The following is a 20314-nucleotide window of genomic DNA, read 5'->3' on the forward strand; positions in this document are numbered from 1 at the left end:
CCTAGGCTGGGTGATAGAATAAGAGAGTAAGACTCCATCTCAAAAAAAAAAAAAAAATATATATATATATATATATATATATATATATATATATATATATATCAGGCAAATAGACTTGAAGTAAAAATTCATTATTAGAAAGACATGGAGTCAGTACATGATGATCAGAGTTTCAAGATATTACAGCTCGAACACGATGTATACCTAATAATAAAGACTCAAAATACATACCAAAAACGTTTAAAGAATCACAAGGTAAAATTAAAGGAGATAGTACATAACAGAATATTTTAAGAGCACCCTCAGTAATTGATGGATAATTTACATAGAAATGGAGAGATATGTCACTTTTTATGTAATGGCTATACAGGTTCTTTCACCAACACGAAGAGGAAGAGTGAATAAAATTCTGAGATAGAGAGAAGCCAGATCCTCAAGACACTGCTTAAGAGTCAATCAACCTCTGCTCTACCCTAATCCTTTCCTCCTCCAATTCCCAATGTTTCTTAACACTTAAAAGAGAGCGAAGAGGAGAAATAAAGAAAGTACTTTATGTCAAAAGCAAACATGAAACAAAAAGGATAACCAGAGCCCAGTCTTATTCACGAACATAAATGCAAATGCCTATAAGAAAAAGCACAGAAAGCATTAACAACAGAAATAATTAACACATTAAACGAATAATGAACAAGTGGTGTTTTCTCCGGAAATAAGGAGATCCTTTAATAGCAAATCTATTTGTGTAATTCATAATAAAAACTTATTAAAGAAAGTATACCATATAATGATTTGAATTAATCAGCTATTATAATAAAATTCTTAGTCAACATAGAATGAAAAACAAATTCCTTAGTTTGATAATGGATATCCACCAAAACCGTACAACGAGTATCTTACTAAATAACATATTAAAAGGATTCTCTTTAAAATCAGAAGGAAAAAAAAAAAAGCCCTAAGTAACGAATGACTATGACTGCTTATAATTTAAATATATATTGGAGGTCCTAACAATTCAAGAGGACAAGAAAAGATGGAAAATGTACAAGACTGAAAACAATAGGGCCAAATAATCATTACTTTCAGACAAAATATTGTCTACATAGAAATTCAAGAAAATTTATAGAATAAATAACTCAATTATTATTATATTAGATTCTTTTTTCTTATGAAATCTGTAACTTTTTGTTTTTTGCCTTCAGGCCTTTGGTCTTCCTGGAATGGTTTTTGAGATACAATGTAATATGGGAATATATAGTTACCAAAACACAAGACACAAATGTTGATAGGCTTGACTCTTAAAATGTAAAGCTTTTCTTCATGAAGGCAATATAAAAAAGATGAGCAAAGCCTCGTAACAGTAAATATTTGCAATATATATAAGAATTAGAATCTAGAATCACATGAATGAACAACCAAGAAACTTATACACATCAAGAAAATAAACATCTCCATATAAAATTAGGCAAGACAGAAAAGAAATTCATAGAAAAGAACTAAATGAGAGATTTTCACCAGCATTAGTATTTAGAAAAGTTAGCACTGAAATCGCAACAAAATACTATTTTATAATCCCCAAATGGCAAAACTTTAAAAGACTGTTAATTCCAAATGTTACTGAAGATGCAGAGAATGATAGTGAGATGGTAAATTAGCGCATCCACCTTGGAGATCAATTTGATAAATCTAGTAAACTTGAAGATATATCTAAAATCACACAGATGCCAGTAAAAAAAAACTTACTAAGATATTCACAATGGGACCCTCAAGATACTGGAGGAAAACTAATTTTTCTAACTGTGGAAAGAGCGATTTTGATTTATTTTTGCTGTAAAATTGATATACAATTTTATACAGTTGTGTACCAATTTTACAGCAAAAATAAATGATCTAGAGATATCTATCAACATAGTTAAATCTCACAATGTTAAGTGCATAAACAAAAATGCGTTTTGCTTATAGGCCACACATATCTATTATTTACAAGTATACATGGAAGTAGTAAAGGTTGAAAGGAATGCATGGTAAATATCAATTTCACGAGTGTGGTTACCTCTAAAGAGGATGAAGGAAAAGGTAATGATACAACACGAGTATGCAGGGGACTTCATCTCTGCTGATAATTTACTTCTTAAGCTAGATAAAGGTTATATATATTTTTGTACATCTTAAAGATTTATTATCTCAAAGAAGTTAATCTTATATAGAAAAAAAGCCAAACCAAGTTGAAAATAAATAATAGAAAATAATATAGAACTGCCTGTTTTCTCTACTCCCTATTTTTCATCAAATCCCAAATGTGTCATTAATTTCAAGCTTTCATACACTGGATTACCAAGAAGACTATAATCATCATGTCTAACAACATAAACAAACAGACTAAAAACATTCCATATTTTGCCAAAATCCCTTCCAACATGACAATCTACAGAACTGCTGGAAAATGTACAACTCTGCACATTGTGTCAAACACATTTTACTGTATTCTCAAACTATGTCCCTATCAGAATCACCTTGAAAATTCAGTAAAAGTATAAAAGCCCAGGCTCTATCCTCCATCATTGAACCTGGAGGGCTGAGGTTTTTATTAGCTCTCTAGGTGATGCTAATACAGAACCATGTTTGAAAACCACTGCCCTCGACCATTGGTTATTAATATTAGCTGCACATTTGGATCACCTGGCAAGTTACAAAAATAAGCAGGCCTGGGATCCACTCCTTACAAATTAAATCAGAATTTCTGGGACAGAGTCTGGGAAATAAATAAAAAGAGAAGCAAACAAAATGTAGTAAAATGAAAACCACTAAATGATAATCCATGATTCCTACTGTTACAGAAAAACAGAAAAGGCCTAGTTCCTTGCTGTGCTGATCAGCGTAATGGGTAGAGCAAAGAACCAGAAGAAACCTAAAGGGATCTGCCACAGACTTTCTCTCCTAACACATTTTCCGTAAGCATGTGGGCCTTTTAGTTTTAAAAATATTTTCTCACATATTTTTATATAAAAAAGAGAAATTGCTACCCTATTCTAAAGGTGAAATCAGTTATCAACCAGAAACTTTCTCAGAAGTAATTCCCTATGCCTTTCCACAATGGGGGGTGAAAATAATTGACTGATAAGAGTACAGGTGCCTTGAAATGCATAAACCATTAGGTCATTAGGAAGAAACAGATCCAAGATTTTAAAAAAAGAAAATCAAAACCTCAGCAACTGCAGCACTCAGAAAGAAAAAAAAAAAAAAAGCAAAGCAAAGTTACAAGGACAAATGCAAATCGCTTAAAAGGACACGATCCCAGACTGAGGGAGAGTCAGCCTGAGTGAGTCAGTGGCATCAACCATTTTCTTGTCACTGGGGGGGAACAGAAGGAGCTCCTTCCAATTCGCATTAGACCTTATAACTTAGCTCTGCTACCTACCCTATTCCCAGTGCTGACTCCTCTAACCTGTGCCACCCTATCCTGTTCTGTTCTGTCCAGCTCACCACAGCCTTCACCATTAATAGCAACCTTTATGCTACTCTAGAAAAAAAATAAGCATTTCCCTGCAGTTGTTTAAAATGGCCGTCACGAACACACTTTGCATCAACAGGTGGAGTCTGCTGCTGTTCCCTTTGAATCTGGGCCAGCCTGAAACTGACTTGATCAACAAAATGAAGCAAAAGTGATGCTATGCCAGTTTAGGTGTGGTATTTAAGAGAACTGGAAGCTTTCACCTCTCTCTCTTGCAGCACTGACCCACCATGTAAGAAATTCAGCTACCCTACTAGAGAGAGTAGCAAGAGAGACTCTGAGACTATATGGAGGAGAAGAAGGTGCCATCAGCCTTACAGCCATTTTCACCAAGGTACCATGCATGTAAGTAGAGTCACTTTGAAATCTACAGACCAGATCGGCCACCAACTAAATACCACCACACTATTTAATCCCAGTAATTGCTATGTGGAAAGAAAAACCATTCATCCAAACCCTGCCAGACTCTCTAACTTATAAAATCACTAGATAAAATAAAACAATTGTTGCAAACCACCAAGTTTGGGTAGTTTGTAATTCAGTAGACAAATGGAGAAGTTGTGCTCTAAGAAAACAGAAGTCTAAGAAAATAGAAGACTTCAAGTAATTTTAGTTAGGCTGGTGCTATGGTTGCAGTGGCCCCTCAATTCAGGTGTTGCCAATATGACAGTATTGACAAGTAGGGCCTTTGAGAAGTGATTAGGCCCTGAGGGCTCCTCCCAGACAAAGGGAATTAGGCGCCCTTCTAAAGGGGCTAGAAAGATGGAGAGAGTGGGCTGTTTCTTGCCATCTGCCTGCCACCATGTGAGAATGCAGCAAGAAGGGTCTCACAAGATGCTAGTACCTTGTTCTTTCCAGTCTCCATTCATAACTGTGAGAAGTAAATTTCTGTGTTTGATAAATTATCTAGTGCAAGGCCAGGCACGGTGGCTTACGCCTGGTAATCCCAGCATTTTGGGAAGCTGAGATGGTTGGATCACAAGGTCAGGAGATTAAGACCATCCTGGCCAACAGGAAACCTCATCACTACTAAAAAATAAATAAATAAATAAATAAATAAATAAAAAATAAGCTGGGTGCAGTGGTGCATCCCAGCTACTTGGGAGGCTGAGGCAGGAGAATCACTTGAACCAGGGAGTTGGAGGTTGTAGTGAGCCAGGATCACACCACTGCACTCAAGCCTGGGGACAGAGTGAGACTCTGTCTCAAAAAATTGATAGATAGATAGATAGATAAATTACCCAGTCTCGGGCATTATGTTATACCAGCTCAAAAGAACCTGATGTCGTGAACAACCAAGGTGGAACCAGAAAGTCTCCACATGAAGAAAATGAGCAGGAGGAGACGAAGTATCCCATCTTCAAATAGAGCAGGAATTTTAGAAGTTGAAAGCATTTGATGACAAAGGAATTTCAGATCACCCTCTATTCATCAAAATGTTCCCTAGCTCCTTTTATATGCATTAAGTTTGAACAAATGAATGAATAAAATTAGTCTTAACTCAGTGAAAAATCTTAATTGTAGGCTATTTTATAATATGTGCATCTTGAGTTAGGTTTTCAAATTTAGTTTGTTAGGTTGGCCACTTCATTTAACCTCAAGGTAGGTCTAACAGCAAAGACTTTTTAAAACAAATCTGCTACCTTTGCCATTCCTTTGATCCAGTCTTTCTAGTCCCTCAAATCAGACTGTGGTGAATTTTCAGAGAAACATTTGCCAGAATCTTTGAGATCACTATTCTAAAATATTTTGAGACTAGTATAGTTTTCAATAGCCATTTGTTTAATGAGTACGTTTAGCTGAGCACACACTGTCTCATTTTATTTAGAAGGATTTAACAGTTTATCAGAAAATGTGATTTAATGATCAAGTCAAAGACCTTTCCAGAAGCAAAGCCTGGACTGAGTAACCCAACAACCTGGCTCCCGTTACATCCCCCTACTTGTCCAATGGCTACACCATCATTTCAAGGTGCCAAACATAAACTTAAGGCTTCTAAGACTTTTAAGCTTTTATCTGAGCTCACCGCTCTTCCTAGCACCATTTAATGGCTTTTTTTTTTTCTTTTAAGCTTCAATAGTGAAGGAGTATAATCTATTTTTTTAAATATGTTTTTATTTTACTTTAAGTTCTGGGATACATGGCTCTTAACTGATGTTGTGTAAACAGAGTAATTTTAAGGGTGAAGACTCACAATGATCTTGGCAAAATGCAGTATCTTTCCTGCTATATCATAAAACATGATCCATTAAACACATTAATAACAAACTGGAATTTGGAAAAGGATATTATAAGCAAAATAAATAAGTAATACATAGATAATTATCAAATGTGTTTGCTGTAAAAGATGACAAAACTTCTGAATAAGAAATATGGTAGCCTCTCAAATTATTCAGATTACCATTAATGTTATTGTTATCTTTGGAAAACACTTCATTGTGAATTTCTCTCAGCTTAACCACTCTGCAATGTTTACCTAAGGCATGTGGGTTTATCTTTAAGCATGTAAACTGCTCTCCCATGTTTACAAAGTACTTTAAAGCCCTGAAAAATCAAAGCATTTAAAGTATTAACTATCATTTCTTTCCTAAGCTGGATATCTGGAATTTGATTAAATATTCCTGCTTCCTGCCATCAGTGGGATCTATCAACTCTGAGTTCTGAAATTGAGGATAAAAGACTTCATCAAAGAAGTGGAAAGGATTTTAGAATTCAAAGATTAGTAATAAATGTAGAGAGTTGTCTTTAAAATCTGCATAGAAGTATAGCCTAAATGAAACTATAGAGGCACGGAGGTTAACTAGGGTCTGATACAAGACAGTGTTTGAACTTGACTCAACATGCAGTAATAACCCACTACATGTACTGGAGTTGGGTAGAAATAATAACAAAAGTTAGATGCAAAAAAGCATTTCTGGCTGGGCACGGTGGCTCGGGTCTGTAATCCCAGCACTTTGGGAGGCCGAAGCAGGTGGAGTACTTGAGGTCAGCAGTTCAAGACCAGCCTCACCAACATGGCAAAACCCCATCTCCACTAAAAATACAAAAAATTAGCTGGGCATGGTGATGTGCACCTATAATCCCAGCTACTCAGGAAACTGAGGCAGGAGAATTACTTGAACCTGGGAGGCAGAGGTTGCAGTGAGCTGAGATTGTGCCATTGCATCACTCCAGCCTGGGCGACAGAGTAAGACTCTGTAGCAAAAAAAAAAAAAGAAAGAAAGAAAGAAAGAAAGGCAATTCCAATCCTGCGTGGAATGAAATGAATGGGAGAAGTGGAATTCAGAAGGGATGCCAGGAGGCACATAGAGCAACCCAACATGAGGAAGTGATGATCTAGGGGTGGCAATGAGAAGGGAAATGAAATGCCTCTTCTGGACAATATTGTTAAAGAAAAATACATTAAATACTGGCCAAAGAGATTGAAGGGATGAGCCAACCAAAAGTTCTGGTGTTTCTGCCTCAAGAAAAAGAAGCTTAATAGAACTGCTAACAGAAATCTGGTAGCTGGGAAGGAAAAGCAGACTTGGTGAGGAGGTAATGAGTTCAGCTGATGTGATAGGAAGGCATTCAGTGAAGATGCCCTCTAACCGCTGCAAGCCCAGAACTAAAGATCAGAACTAGAGTTAGGTAATTGAGTGATCCATGAAGGGGACTCCTAGAGTCCATTCTCTCCAAAAAAGTCTTCCAAGGGTACTCAGAGTGTCAGAGTGGTTTTATACATTACTTCCTTCTGTACTAGAAAAGGACTCCCTCCCATAATTGGGAGAATTAAACAATGTTATTTACAACCAAGAATCATCTGCAGAGAAATTTATTCTTTTAGTTCTTTTACATGTAATCTTCGAGGACAGATGATAAGAATGATAAAATTACATGGCAATGGCTTCAACAAAAGAACATTCTGCCTAGCCTGTCTGCTGTGCTTATAACTTATTCCCACCATTCTCTTCCAGCTATATTCTTTTTAGTATGGCATCATACAAACATATCATTATGCATCATCTCAGCTCTCAACAACAATCTGGATCAGCATACAGCTCTCAGGATTCATAAAACATGCAACAAAATGCCTAAGTTATACCTTCTACAAGAAAATGGATCATTGAAAGTGCCATTATTTCTCTTTGGCTGAGCAAAAGAGCATGCCAATTAGCAAATGCCAAGATTATAGAGTAATTCAGTTGGGTATGACATGTAAAAAAGCCAAAGATCATTTATTGAACTGCAATTTTGATACCACAGTTTTTATTGAAAGGTCTTAATAAAGCACCAAAGAAACATTACTGTGGCAGTATCTGAAGTTCACCAATATCCAATCACAAGATGGAGTGCTGCAGGAACGTGACAAGTACAGAAGGTGTGACAATCTAAGTGAGCTTCCAAGTAATTAGTGAGCTATTGAGTACAGCTCAACTGAGCTATTAAGTAACTAGCACATACGACAGGGAAAGTAAATGCGTGTGCATCAACTTTCTGTAAATTTGGCATATCAAACATAGGGAAGTGCAAAACACTTTATATCATCATAATCAGCTGGACTTAGAGCCGATAATCTAGAAACACTGGCCTAAAGTAAAAGCCCAGATATCTGCACTATCTTTAACCTGAGATTAATTACCTTCTTCCTTCAAAAACATAGCTCTTGAAACTTTGCCCTTATTTAACATAATGTTTTGTGAATGTGTATGCATTTTTACTGTAACTCTTAGATGAGCTTTGGAAATTCTGAAAGGAGAAGGAAAGACGTACAGGGCAAGAACAGAGATGGAACTAGTAATCATGCAGTGTTGCCATATAAAAGACAAATAACATTTTTAGCAAGTAAGCCCAAAATCTTTCATGGGACACACTTATACTAAAAGTTTATTCATTGTTTTTCTGAAATTTGAATTTAGATGGGAAACTGCACTTTTATTTGCTGAATCTGGCAACCCAACGGAATTTTCCAGGTCTTCGTTTCCTGAAGCTGCACTGTCATACAAACATGGATACCCGTTAGTTTGCCCAAGCCACTATTGGCTGCAACATAAACAACTCTCTTAAGAGTTACTAATGAAGAAAACCAAAACAAAACAAAACAAAAGCCAAAAAATAAACTATCAAGTTGCATAAATTCTTAAATGAAAACAAAATTCATAACTCAAACCTTTGTTGGTGGCTGGTCAGGGATGCAATTAATTCGTTCCAATTCATTTACCACTGGACATTCAGCAGAAACAGGAGTGGTACCAGATGTTCCACGATCTGGGGTGCCAGTTGTTTCAGGATGTGTGGAACCAATTGTACTCCCAACTGGAGTACCAGTTGTCCCAGGATCTGGGGCTATACCAAAAGCAAACATAAAATGACCATCAGACAAATTTAATTTCACATATATTCAATAGTTCTCAACACCTCCAATTAACTCCACTACTGAGTGGGTGTCACTCTGATGACCTCTAAATTTGTACATTCACTTTATAAAACGTCACTTTGTTCCTACAGACTGTATTTACCTCTGGTATATCTCTATATCATGTCCTTCTACTCCCAACTCCCTCCCGTACAAGATAGTATGTACAAGAGCAAGGACTCCACTTTTAGACTAGAAGCTCATGAAGGTGGGAACCACCCTTCCTTAACTCTAGAAGTCAGTAAACTATGGCCTTCAGGCCAAATTAAGTTGAATCCTGTTTTATAAACAAAGTATTACTGGAACATTACAAATATGCACATTACAGATTATACACATTACATACTCATTTGTTTTTAGCTGCTTTGTGCTGCAATGGCGAAATTAAGTCATTATGGCAGAGTTTGTATGGCCCACAAAATCAAAAATATTTACTATCTGGTCCTTTACAGTAAAGTCTGCAGACCTCTGATCTGATCCTTTACTTCCAACCTTAGCAGCAAGGGCACACAGAACCTGTGCAGTCTAAGTGCCAGCCTAGTCACAGTAACTTCAACTCTGCTTGCCAAGTCAACAGCCAATCCCCGAAACAAAGAATGCTTCTGAGCAATGCCATTTTTCTGTAAATACAAAGTCCTATACAACAAAAGATATAAAGGGAGCCCACCAGTCTAAAAACTGACAGCTAGGACTTACCTAAGGGCTGGAGAACTTTGATTTCAGATTTAAAAACCACTAAATTAGAAAAGGTATTTTAATTGTATCATAAAATAAGAGGTGAGCATTCTTAAAGGTACTCTGCAATAAATTAATAATGACATTAAGACAAAACAGTTAGGCTTTTGATTGGGTTTCTTTTCATTGGGGGGTTCAAATTCAAATTGTGCCAATGTCTGCATAATGGTTTCGGTTACATCCTCAGAATCACATAATTTTAAGAGTTGAGCAATCTTTGGGATTTTTTCTACAAGAAGTAGAAATTGTTGTGACCAGGGATGGGGCGGGAGGGGCACAGAAGCCACAGGTTGACCCTTGATTGCCTGGTTCTCCTAGGAAGTTGCACCTAGATGAATCAGATAAGAAATCATGGATAACTCAGCATAATCCAGTTCCTTTTGGGGATATAAAAATTCAATAAACCAAAAACCTTTGGTTATATGAGGGTCTTCATAAGTCCATGAAAAAAATGTATTATGAAAAAACTATGTATAAATCTCAAATATATTTGGTACTAAAATAAACTCACAGTAAATTGTTACAACATGTCTGAAGAGGACCTAGCTTGAGGCATTAGAAAAGGTAAGACATCAATTTGAAAAGAGCACCTATCAGAGCAACATAAATTCTGCTAAAATTGAAGCAAGAACAAACATCAAACTCATGGAGAAGCTTGGGTGGAAAAATGGTGAAATCACTGATACTTACAAAAAGTTTATGGGGACAATGCCCCCAAAGAAATCAGCAGTTTACAAAGGAATAACTCATTTTAAGAAGGGCCAATATAATATTGAAGATGAAGCCCACAGAAGCAGACCATCCACATCCATTTGTGAAGAAAAAAATTAATTTTGTCGTGCCCTAATGTAGATGACTGACAAATAACAGCAGAAACAATAGTCAAAACCATAGACGTCTCAATTGGTTCAGTTTACACAATTCTGACTGAAAAATTAAAGTTGAGCACACTTTCTACTCTATGGGTGCCAAAATTGTTGCACCCAAATCAACTGCAAACAAGAGCAGAACTTTAAATGGAAATTTTAAACAAGTGAGGATCAAGATCCTGAGGTATTTCTTCTAAGAGTTGTAACAGGAGATGGAACATGGCTTTACCAGTATGAGCCTGAAGACAAAGCAATGGTTCCCAAGAGGGGAAAGTGGCCCAGTCACAGCAAAAGCAGACCAGTCAAGAACAAAGGTCATACAACAGTTTTTTGGGATGCTCAAGGCATTTTACTTGTTGACTTTCTGGAGGGCCAAAGAGCAGTAACATATGCTTATTATGGGACTGTTTTGAGAAAGTTAGTCAAAGCTTAAGCAGAAAAATGCCCAGGAAAGTTTCACAGAGAGTCCTTCACCACCACCACAAAGATCCTGTTCATTTCATCATCAAACAAGGGCAATTTTCCAAGAGTTTGAGTGGGAAATCTTTAGGCATCCATCTTATGATTCCTATTTGGCTTCTTTTGACTTATTTTAGTTTCCTAATCTTAAAAAAATCTATAAAAGATACTCATTTTTTTTCAGTTAATAATGTAAAAAGTACTTCAGTAAGAAGGTTAAATTCCTAGGACCCTCAGTTCTTTATGAATAAACTAAATGGATGGTATCATCTTTTACAAAGTGTCCTGAACTTGATGGAGCTCACATTGAGAAATAAAGTTTATTTTTTTATTTTTATCTATCTTTATATTTTTCCACAAATTTTTTGAAGTCTCTTATATACTCACTTGCTTGCCTTTCACAGGAAGGTGTTGTTAATTACTATTCTAAGAGGAATTAGAGTCATTTAATGAAATTTGAAAAATATATTTAAAATGTTAATTATGAAATCCTGCAATGCATTAATTGAGAAATCAAAGTATCAGAACTTAAACCTACAAGGAATACCTACAGAGCTGCCCAAAACACATAGAACATACACATATAACAGCCCCCCAACAAACACACACACACATGAGCATGAAAGCATTACTTTCCTGCCATTGATGAAGGTTTGCTCTAAAAAGAATAATATATGGCAAGAGCCCCAGAGTTACTCCTTACCTGTTGATTTCAGTGACTCTTTGGCTAAAAGCACGATTAGAACAACACTGATGATAAACAACACAAGCAGAAGAACACTGAGTACAAGCTCCAAAGTAGTAAATTTTTTCAGCTTTTTTCTTGCCATCTCTAAAAAATAAGAGAAAAAAATTTTAGATTTGAATTTTATTTACTATATGACTACCAAGATCTTCAATGGAAAAGCTGAAATGTATAGAATCAATACTATAACAAACTTCCCAAGCACCTATTATCTAAATTTAAAAATTATCAACTCATGGCTGATTCATTTTGTCTTTATTCTTGCCCACTTTTCTCCCTACCCCTGAATTATTTTGAAGCAAATCTCAGGTCTCATATCCTTTAATCTGAAAATGCTCAGTATATTTCTTTAAAAGATAAGAAATTTTGCAAAAGACAAAAATACTGTCACACTTAAAATATGTTTACAATAATTCTTTACTATTGTCAAATATCTAGTCAATTTTGGAATTCCTCTCATTATCTGATAAACTTTTATAATTTGTTCTACTCTCCTGAGGATATAAGAGTTATATATTATAATTGGCCTATATCTTTTATGAATTTTTAATTAACAATTTGTTCTGTAGATTTTTCCTGCAATCTGAATTTTGTTGATTATATCTCTATGCATGCTAACATGTTTCTTCTCTTCTTAAAGTTCCTGTAAATTAATTATTAGCTTTAGAGTTTTTATCAGATTTAAGTAGTAAGAATGGTACATAAATCATACAGCATCTTCAGGAGACCTTAAATTATCTTTATTGCAATCTTCATTCTGAAAATAGCTAGATTACCTTGGAAAAATTACTGAAGCTTTCTCATTCTCAGTTTCCTCATTTACAAAGGAAAGAAATTGAACTAGAAGATCTGTGATATCCCTATTAGCATTTTTTTCACTTTTTAAAAATATTTTGTACTGATTTTAATTTTTATAGACTTAGGAAAACAAGTGCAATTGTGTTGCATGGATTTATACTGCATAGTGGTGAAGACTGGGCTTTTAGTGTGCCCATCACCCAAATAGTATACATTGTACCCAATAGGTAGTATTTCACCCCCCTCCCACCCTTCCACCTTTTGGAGTTTCCAGTGTCTGTATGTCCACATATACTCACTGTTTAGTTCTCATATATACGTGAGAACACGCAATTTTTTACTTTCTGTTTCTGGGTCATTTCATTCAGAAAAATAGCCTCAGGTCCATCCATGTTGCTATAAAGATATGATTTCATTCTTATGAATGAGTAGTAGTCAGTGGTATATATGTATGCTATACTGTTAATCCAATCATCTGATGAACACTTGAGATGATTTTATAACTTTGCTACTGTGAATAGTGTTGTAATAAATACACAATGCAGAAGTCTTCTTGATAAAATAATTTACTTTTTTGTGCATGTAGATAGCAGTGGAATTGCTGGATTGAAGGGCAGTTCTAATCTTAGTTCTTTGAGAAATCGCCATACCATTTTCTATAGAGGTTGTACTATTTTACATCCCCACTAAAATTGTATAAGCATTCCTGTTTTTCTGCATCCTCCCAGTATGTGTTGGGTTTTTGTTGTTGTTTTTGTTTTTGCCATATATCTATATATATATAGATATATATATATAGATATATATATAGATATATATAGATATATATATGTGTGTGTGTTTTTTAATTGAGTTTTAGGTTTTAGGGTACATGTGAAGAACATGCAAGATTGTTGCATATAGCCATTCTGACCACTGTAAGATGACATCTCATTTGTGGTTTTAATTTGCATTTCTCTGATGATTAGTAATGTTGAGCACTTTTTCATGGGTTTTTTGGCCACTTTTATGCCTTAAAAAAAAAATACCTGCACTGGGATCTGCTGGAGGGGGCCAGGGGAGGGGCAGTGGGGTGCAGGGAGGTTGGGGAGAGATAAAATGGGGAGAAATGCCAGATACAGGTGACGGGAGGATAGAGGCAGCTAACCACATTGCCATGTATGTACCTACACAACAATCCTGCATGATCTTCACCTGTACCCCAGAACCTAGAGTACAATTTAAAAAAAAAATCAAAAAAAAAAAATACCTGTTCCTGTCCTTTGCCCCCTTTTTAACGGGGTTATGTGTTTTTTTCCTGTTGAGTTGTTTGAGTTCCTTACAGATTCTGGGTATTAGCCCTTTGTCAGATGCATTGTTTGCAAATATTTTATCCAATTCTGTAAGTTGTCTGTTTATTTTTTACTGTACAGAAGCTTTTTAGTTTCATTAAGTCCCATTTGTCTAATTTTGTTTCTGTTATGGTTTCATTTGAGGACTTAGTCATAAGTTCTTTGCCTAGGCCAATGTCCAGAAGAGATTTCCCTAGATTTTCTTCTAGGAATTTTATAGTTTCAGCTGTTACATTTAAGGCTTTAATTCATCTTAATTTTTGTACATGGTGAGAGATAGGGGTCCAATCTCATTCTTCTGCATATGACATTCCAATTTTCCCAGTACCATTTATTGAATAGGGAGTCCTTTCCCCAGTGTATATTTTTGTGAACAATTAGTTGATTATCAGTATGTGGCTTTATTTCTGAGTTCTCTACTTTTTTCTACTGCTCTATATGTCTGTTTCTATACCAGTACTGTGCTGTTGGGTCACTATAGTCTTTTAGTGCAATTTGAAGTCAGGTAATGTGATACCTCAAGCTTTATTCCCTTTCCTTAGGATTACTTGGGCTACATAGGCTCTTTTGGGGTTCCATATGAATTTTAGAATTTTTTTTCTAAACCTGTGAAGAATATTATTGGTAATTTGATAATAATTGCACTGAATCTGTAGATTACTTTGGGCAGTATGGTCATTTTGATGATACTGATTCCTCCAATCCTTGAGCATGGTATGTTTTCCAATTTGTGTCATCTGCAACTTATTTCATCGTGTTTTATAGTTGTCTATAGAGATCTTTCACCTCCTTGGTCAAATGTGTTATTAGATATTTTATTTTATTTTTATTGTAAATGGGATTGAGTTCTTGATTTGGTTCTCAGCTTGTTACTGGTGTATGGAAATGCTACTAATTTTTGTACATTGATTTTTGTATCCTGAAACTTAATACTTAAGTCATTTATTAAATCTAGGAGTCTTTTGGAGGGTTTAGAGTTTTCTAGGCATAAGATTATATCATCAGTGAACAGAGATAATTTGACTTCCTCTTTTCTAATTTGGATGCCTGCTATTTTCTTCTATTGCCTGATTGCTGTAGCTAGGACTTCCAGTACTATGTTGACTACGAGTGGCAACAATGGGCATCCTTGTCTTGTTCCTGTTATTAGGGGGAATGCTTTCAATTGTACTGAACTTTTCCCTGTTCAGTATGATTTTGGCTATGAGTTTGTCATATATGGCTTTCATTATTTTGAGGTTTAGTCCTCCTATGCCAAGTTTGTTAAGAGTTTTTTCATGAAGCAATGCTGAATTTTATCAAATACTTGGAGGACTGCCTTGTGTTTTCTAGAATAAATTACTCCAATTCTAGGCTTTCTTGCCAAGACTGTCTCCACTATCTCACATTCCAAAGAGCATCATAAGAAATCCTATAAAATTAAAATTGCTTGTTAAATTCCATAAAGATTAATAACCTCTCACGCCTGATATAATTAAATTAACTAATAAACCAAAGGGTTATGTTATGGTCGCTGATAAGGAGTTAGAATGCCTATCCAAGTTATGATATCTCCTCTTTGGTGGATGCAAATAGTTGTGAGATGTCAGATTGCTCTCTATAGTAATATTTAATTTTTTTCCAAGTGTTTATTAACACACTATGTTAGACACTATAAAGAATGTAACAACAAATTGCTGGTCAAACTATAAACACCCGATGCTCAATGAAGACTTGGCAACAACTATAAAAATTATTTATACCCATTACCCAGCAATTGAATTTACAGAATTCATCCCATAAATACATTTACACATTTGGGAATATATATATATATATATATATATATATATATATATACACACACACACACACACACACACACACACAATAAAGGTTTTTCATCACAGCATTACATGTAATAGCAAAAGATTGAGGACAGTGTAAATATTCATAGAGACAGCACTCAGTAAATATGTGAAGTAAAATATAATTCTATGTTATTTAAAATCATGAGATGGCAGGTGTTTTTAATTTCACAAATTATTTAATACTCCTCTCTTCAAGGGGTAAGCTTGCCTGATGTCATACAACTGATAAGGAACAAAGCCATAATTTGAACACTGCCCTTTGGACTCCACAACCAGGGCTTTTAACCATTCATTACTCTATATTCTATGCTATAATGCCCCACAGTATACATGAGCTTGGCCTTTCTGTGAGATTGTAGTTTTCACCACCCCACCCTTTGAGGACGAGCCAGATTTTGTGATTCACTTTCAACAGATAGAATATGGAGAAGGGATGGCATCTAACTTCCAAGACTCCACATTACAGCTTCCTCCTTGCTCTTTCTCTTAGATCATTTCCTGAAGAAACCAGTTACCATGCCATCATAACACTCAAGCAGGACTTTGGAAATTTCTAGCAAAGAACTGAAGTCTTCTGCTAAGAGCCATCTGAGTGAGTTCCCTTGAAAGCAACCCTCCATCCCCATTCAAGCCTTCACTTAACGGCAGTCCTGGCTGACATCTTGTCCCGATTCATGAGAGACCCTGAATCAGGACCACTCAGCTAACTCACTCCCATATTTCTGACCTATATAAATTAAGAGATAATAGATGTTTGTTGTTTCAAACTATAAAATTGTAAGGTAATTTGTTACCCTGAAATAGGTAACTAATATGCATAGATAAATATGACTTTTAAATAAAATACCATTAGCATTTTTTAAAAAACTTCCTTGCTGTTTATCAATAGTCCTTTTGCTCCATATATTCAAATATGGTTATTTCCTCTATGGAACAATATCTGTTTTCTAGATATACAAGAGAAAGATTTCCTTAAACCTTAAAAAAAATCTCCAGAATCATCAGATTGACCTTACTTCCCACATTATAGAACCCTTGATGGTGAAGCCTCCTATCTCAGGAATGCAATTGAAGGAAAACTAAGATCAAGAAAAATGGCAAGAGGCAAATAAAAAAGGAAATAATTTAAACAGGGTTAAGTGCTTTTAAAAGAGTTAAGTGCTCTTAAAAATGTTTTTTAAAAAGCTGCTACTTGGCAATCTGTCCTTCATCTTTGACTATTATTTTTGTATAGGACAAATATCTAATTGTGCAATTTTAATGTTAATGATAATAATGGTTAACAGTAATTGAGCTGATTTCCTAAGAGGTTTCCATAATTTGTCAAATACAATTTTTAAAACAACTGCAAGTTAATTATGGCTACTATCCTCACTTTCAGATGAAAAAATTAAGCTTCAGGAATGTCAAATAACTTGCCTGATGTCATACAGCTGATAAGGAACAAAGCCATAATTTGAACGCTGCACTTTGGACTCCACAGCCAGGGCTTTTAACCATTCATTACTCTATATTCTATGTTATAATGCCCCACAGTATACATGAGCTTGGCCTTTCTGTGAGATTGTAGTTTTATCAAATAAAATCACATTAAGTTTATGACCCACTCCACTGTTATAAATTATCTGGGAGACCCAGGAAAAGCTACTGATGTGTCTTATTTGTCACATTTATTCATCAAGTTACCCAAGCTATATCTCTGGAAGAAAGAAATCTGCTTGCAGTTTATTTATTCATTCATGAATTATTTATTAAGTCCCTACAGTGCCAAGCATCCTTTCAAAAACTGTCTATACAACCATGAACAAAACAGATAAAAATCCCCACCTTCGTGAAACTTACGTTATTGTGGGTAGAAAAAAGAGACAATAATACACACACACACACACACACACACACACACACACAAACACACACACACACACACAAGGTTATACTGTATAAGAACTATGGAGAAAAAGTTGGGCAGGGGGGAATGAGGAATGTTGGGGTAAGGGTTGCAATTTTAATTAGGTTGGTCAGAAAAAAAATCTTCCTGAAATGTAAGAATTATTACTATATATATAGGAATGCTTTTACACTGTTGGTGGTAGTGTAAATTAGTTCAACCATTGTGGAAGACAGTGTGGTGATTCCTCAAGGATCTAGAACCAGAAATACAATTTGACCCAACAATCTCCTTATTGGGTATATAACCCCAAAATTATAAATCATTCTATTATAAAGACACAGGCACATATATGTTTATTTTAGCACTATTTACAATAGCAAAGACTTGGAACCAATGCAAATGTCCATCAATGATAGACTGAATAAAGAAAACGTGACACATATACACCATGGCATACTATGTAGCCATAAAAAAGATTGAGTTCATGTCCTTTTCAGGGACATGGATGAAGCTGGAAGCCATCCTTCTCAGCAAACTAACACAGGAACAGAAAACCAAACACCACATGTTATTACTCATAAGTGGGAGTTGAACAGTGACAACATACGGACACAGAGAGGGGAACGTCACACACCAGGGCCTGTCAGGGGATGAAAGGCAAAAGGAGGGAGAGGATTAGGACAAAGACCTAATGCATATAGGACTTAAAACCTAGATGATGGGTTGATAGGTCCAGTAAACCACCATGGCACATGTATACCAGGCATGTAAGAAACCTGCCTATTCTGCACATGTATCCCAGAACTTAAAGTAAAATTTTAAAAAAGAGGTTGGGCACAGTGGCTCACACCTATAATCCCAGCACTTTGGGAAGCCAAGGTGGGTGGATCACCTGAGGTAAGGAGTTCAAGACCAGCCTGCCCAACATAGTAGGCAGTCTCTACTACATAGTGAAACCCTGTCTCTACTAAAAATACAAAAAAATTAGCTGGGCATGGTGGCAGGCACCTGTAATCCCAGCTACTCCAGAGGCTGAGGCAGGAGAATCGCTTGAACCCAGGAGGCAGAGGTTGCAGTGAGCCAAGATCACACCATTGCACTCCAGCCTGGGCAACAAGAGCAAAACTCCATCGCAAACAAAAACAAAAACAAAAAACAAGAAAGAATTATTGCTATATATATATCATGCAAAATCAATAGAAATTTTTTTCTTCTTGAATTATTTCATATATGAATAATTGTCAAAGCCCATTGTCCTGGTACTGTTATAGTTCTTTAGGCAAAGTAGACAGATAAACCACATAGGGGCCCAAATTATTTAAATGGCTATCTAAATTAATTTGGAAAAACTGGTTATTTGTCCTCTTTGCGGTATTATAGCCATTGTTTGATTTGTATATGGAGGTCTAAGCCATTCTTTTAAAATCCTTTGCTAACACAAAGCATGAGATCTAGTGGAAAAGAAGATTCATTGTAGATAGACCAAGAACAACTTGCAAAGAAGACCCCAGCAAGCCATGGCCATTCACCAAAAATGCTGGGCAGGCTGTGCACAGTGGCTCACACCTGTATTCCTAGCACTTTCAGAAGCCAAGGCAGGTGGATCACAAGGTCCAGAGATCGAGACAATCCTGGCCAACATGGTGAAACCTCATCTCTACTAAAAATACAAAAATTAGCTGGATGTGGTAGAGCGTGCCTATAGTCCCAGCTACTCAGGAGGCTGATGCAGAAGAATCGCTTGAACCCAGGAGGCAGAAGTTTCAGTGAGCCGAGATCGTGCCACTGCACTTCAGCCTGACAACAGAGTGAGACTGCGTCTCAAAAAAAAAAAAAATTGCTGGGCAATATTTAGTGGGTTGGTCTATCATGTCCTAGCTGCTTGTAAAGAAAAAAGGTAGCTAATAAATGTCTTTTTTCTTGCAAGTCTGATCACATCCAAAGTGAGAGATCTAAGAGTCAGCTCTGACCCTAACCAGCTGTGTAACCTTGGAAAAACCGCTTAAGCCCTTTGGGACTAGTTTCCCCATCTGATCTGCAAAGGGATCATCTCCAGGAGACAGCTAACTTCTCCTTTAGCCCAGCACCAAGGTGTACAAAGGCTTCTATTTCTCATGACATTCCACAGCTCCCACCTGAACCAATTTTAAACGGAAAACTTCTTCTTCTACTTCTATTCCATGCTTATAGAACAATTTTTATAGTAATTTTATTAGCTCATTAAAACTTATTTGTTTTATTATCAGAGAATGCCTGATAATAAAAAAATAATCATTGACATCTTGTGAAAGTGTGAGTGAAATAGCAATTAACTGTCTTAAATTTAGTACACCACTTCATTTGGTCCCTGGTAGCACAAGGACCTACCCGGTACAACAAACCAAAGACTTCCTCCATCTCAGCCCCTCTTTGCACACCTACAGACATACACTTACTGTCCCACACCAGCCCACAGACTGGAGACAGTTTGGACATTGGGAGGTCCTCCTCGCCCAGCAAAGCCACTGATCAGATCCTGCGTCAAGAACCTACTGATATCCTTTGTCAGAGAGACCCATGGGAATTAGTCTCAACTTCTCTCTCTTTCCCCAAGAGTAACTCTCCCTTCCCACCTCTGTAACCAGTCAGAAGAGAAATGACGACATGTGTCTAGCCAGACTCTAGGAACTAGTAAGGATCCAACTGTTTGGGTTTTTTTTAATTTTAAGTTTTATCAGTGAGGGCCAACAATAA

At 36.1% G+C, this 20314-nt stretch overlaps 1 protein-coding gene across 2 annotated transcripts in view; it reads right to left on the reverse strand.

Moving 5' to 3' along the window:
- Positions 1–20314, reverse strand: part of MGAM (maltase-glucoamylase) — a 221792-nt gene that overhangs the window by 200677 nt on the left and 801 nt on the right. For both annotated transcript variants that reach the window (XM_074378986.1, XM_039473042.2), the window contains exons 2-3: positions 11670–11798; positions 8658–8833 (exon numbers count right to left, since the gene is read on the reverse strand). In XM_074378986.1, coding sequence (XP_074235087.1) covers positions 8658–8833; positions 11670–11796 — 303 coding nt within the window. In that variant the 5' untranslated portion in view covers positions 11797–11798. The remainder of the gene's footprint in view (positions 1–8657; positions 8834–11669; positions 11799–20314) is intronic.

Source organism: Saimiri boliviensis, chromosome 10 (genome assembly GCF_048565385.1).
Source record: "Saimiri boliviensis isolate mSaiBol1 chromosome 10, mSaiBol1.pri, whole genome shotgun sequence".
Classification (NCBI taxonomy): Eukaryota; Metazoa; Chordata; class Mammalia; order Primates; family Cebidae; genus Saimiri; species Saimiri boliviensis.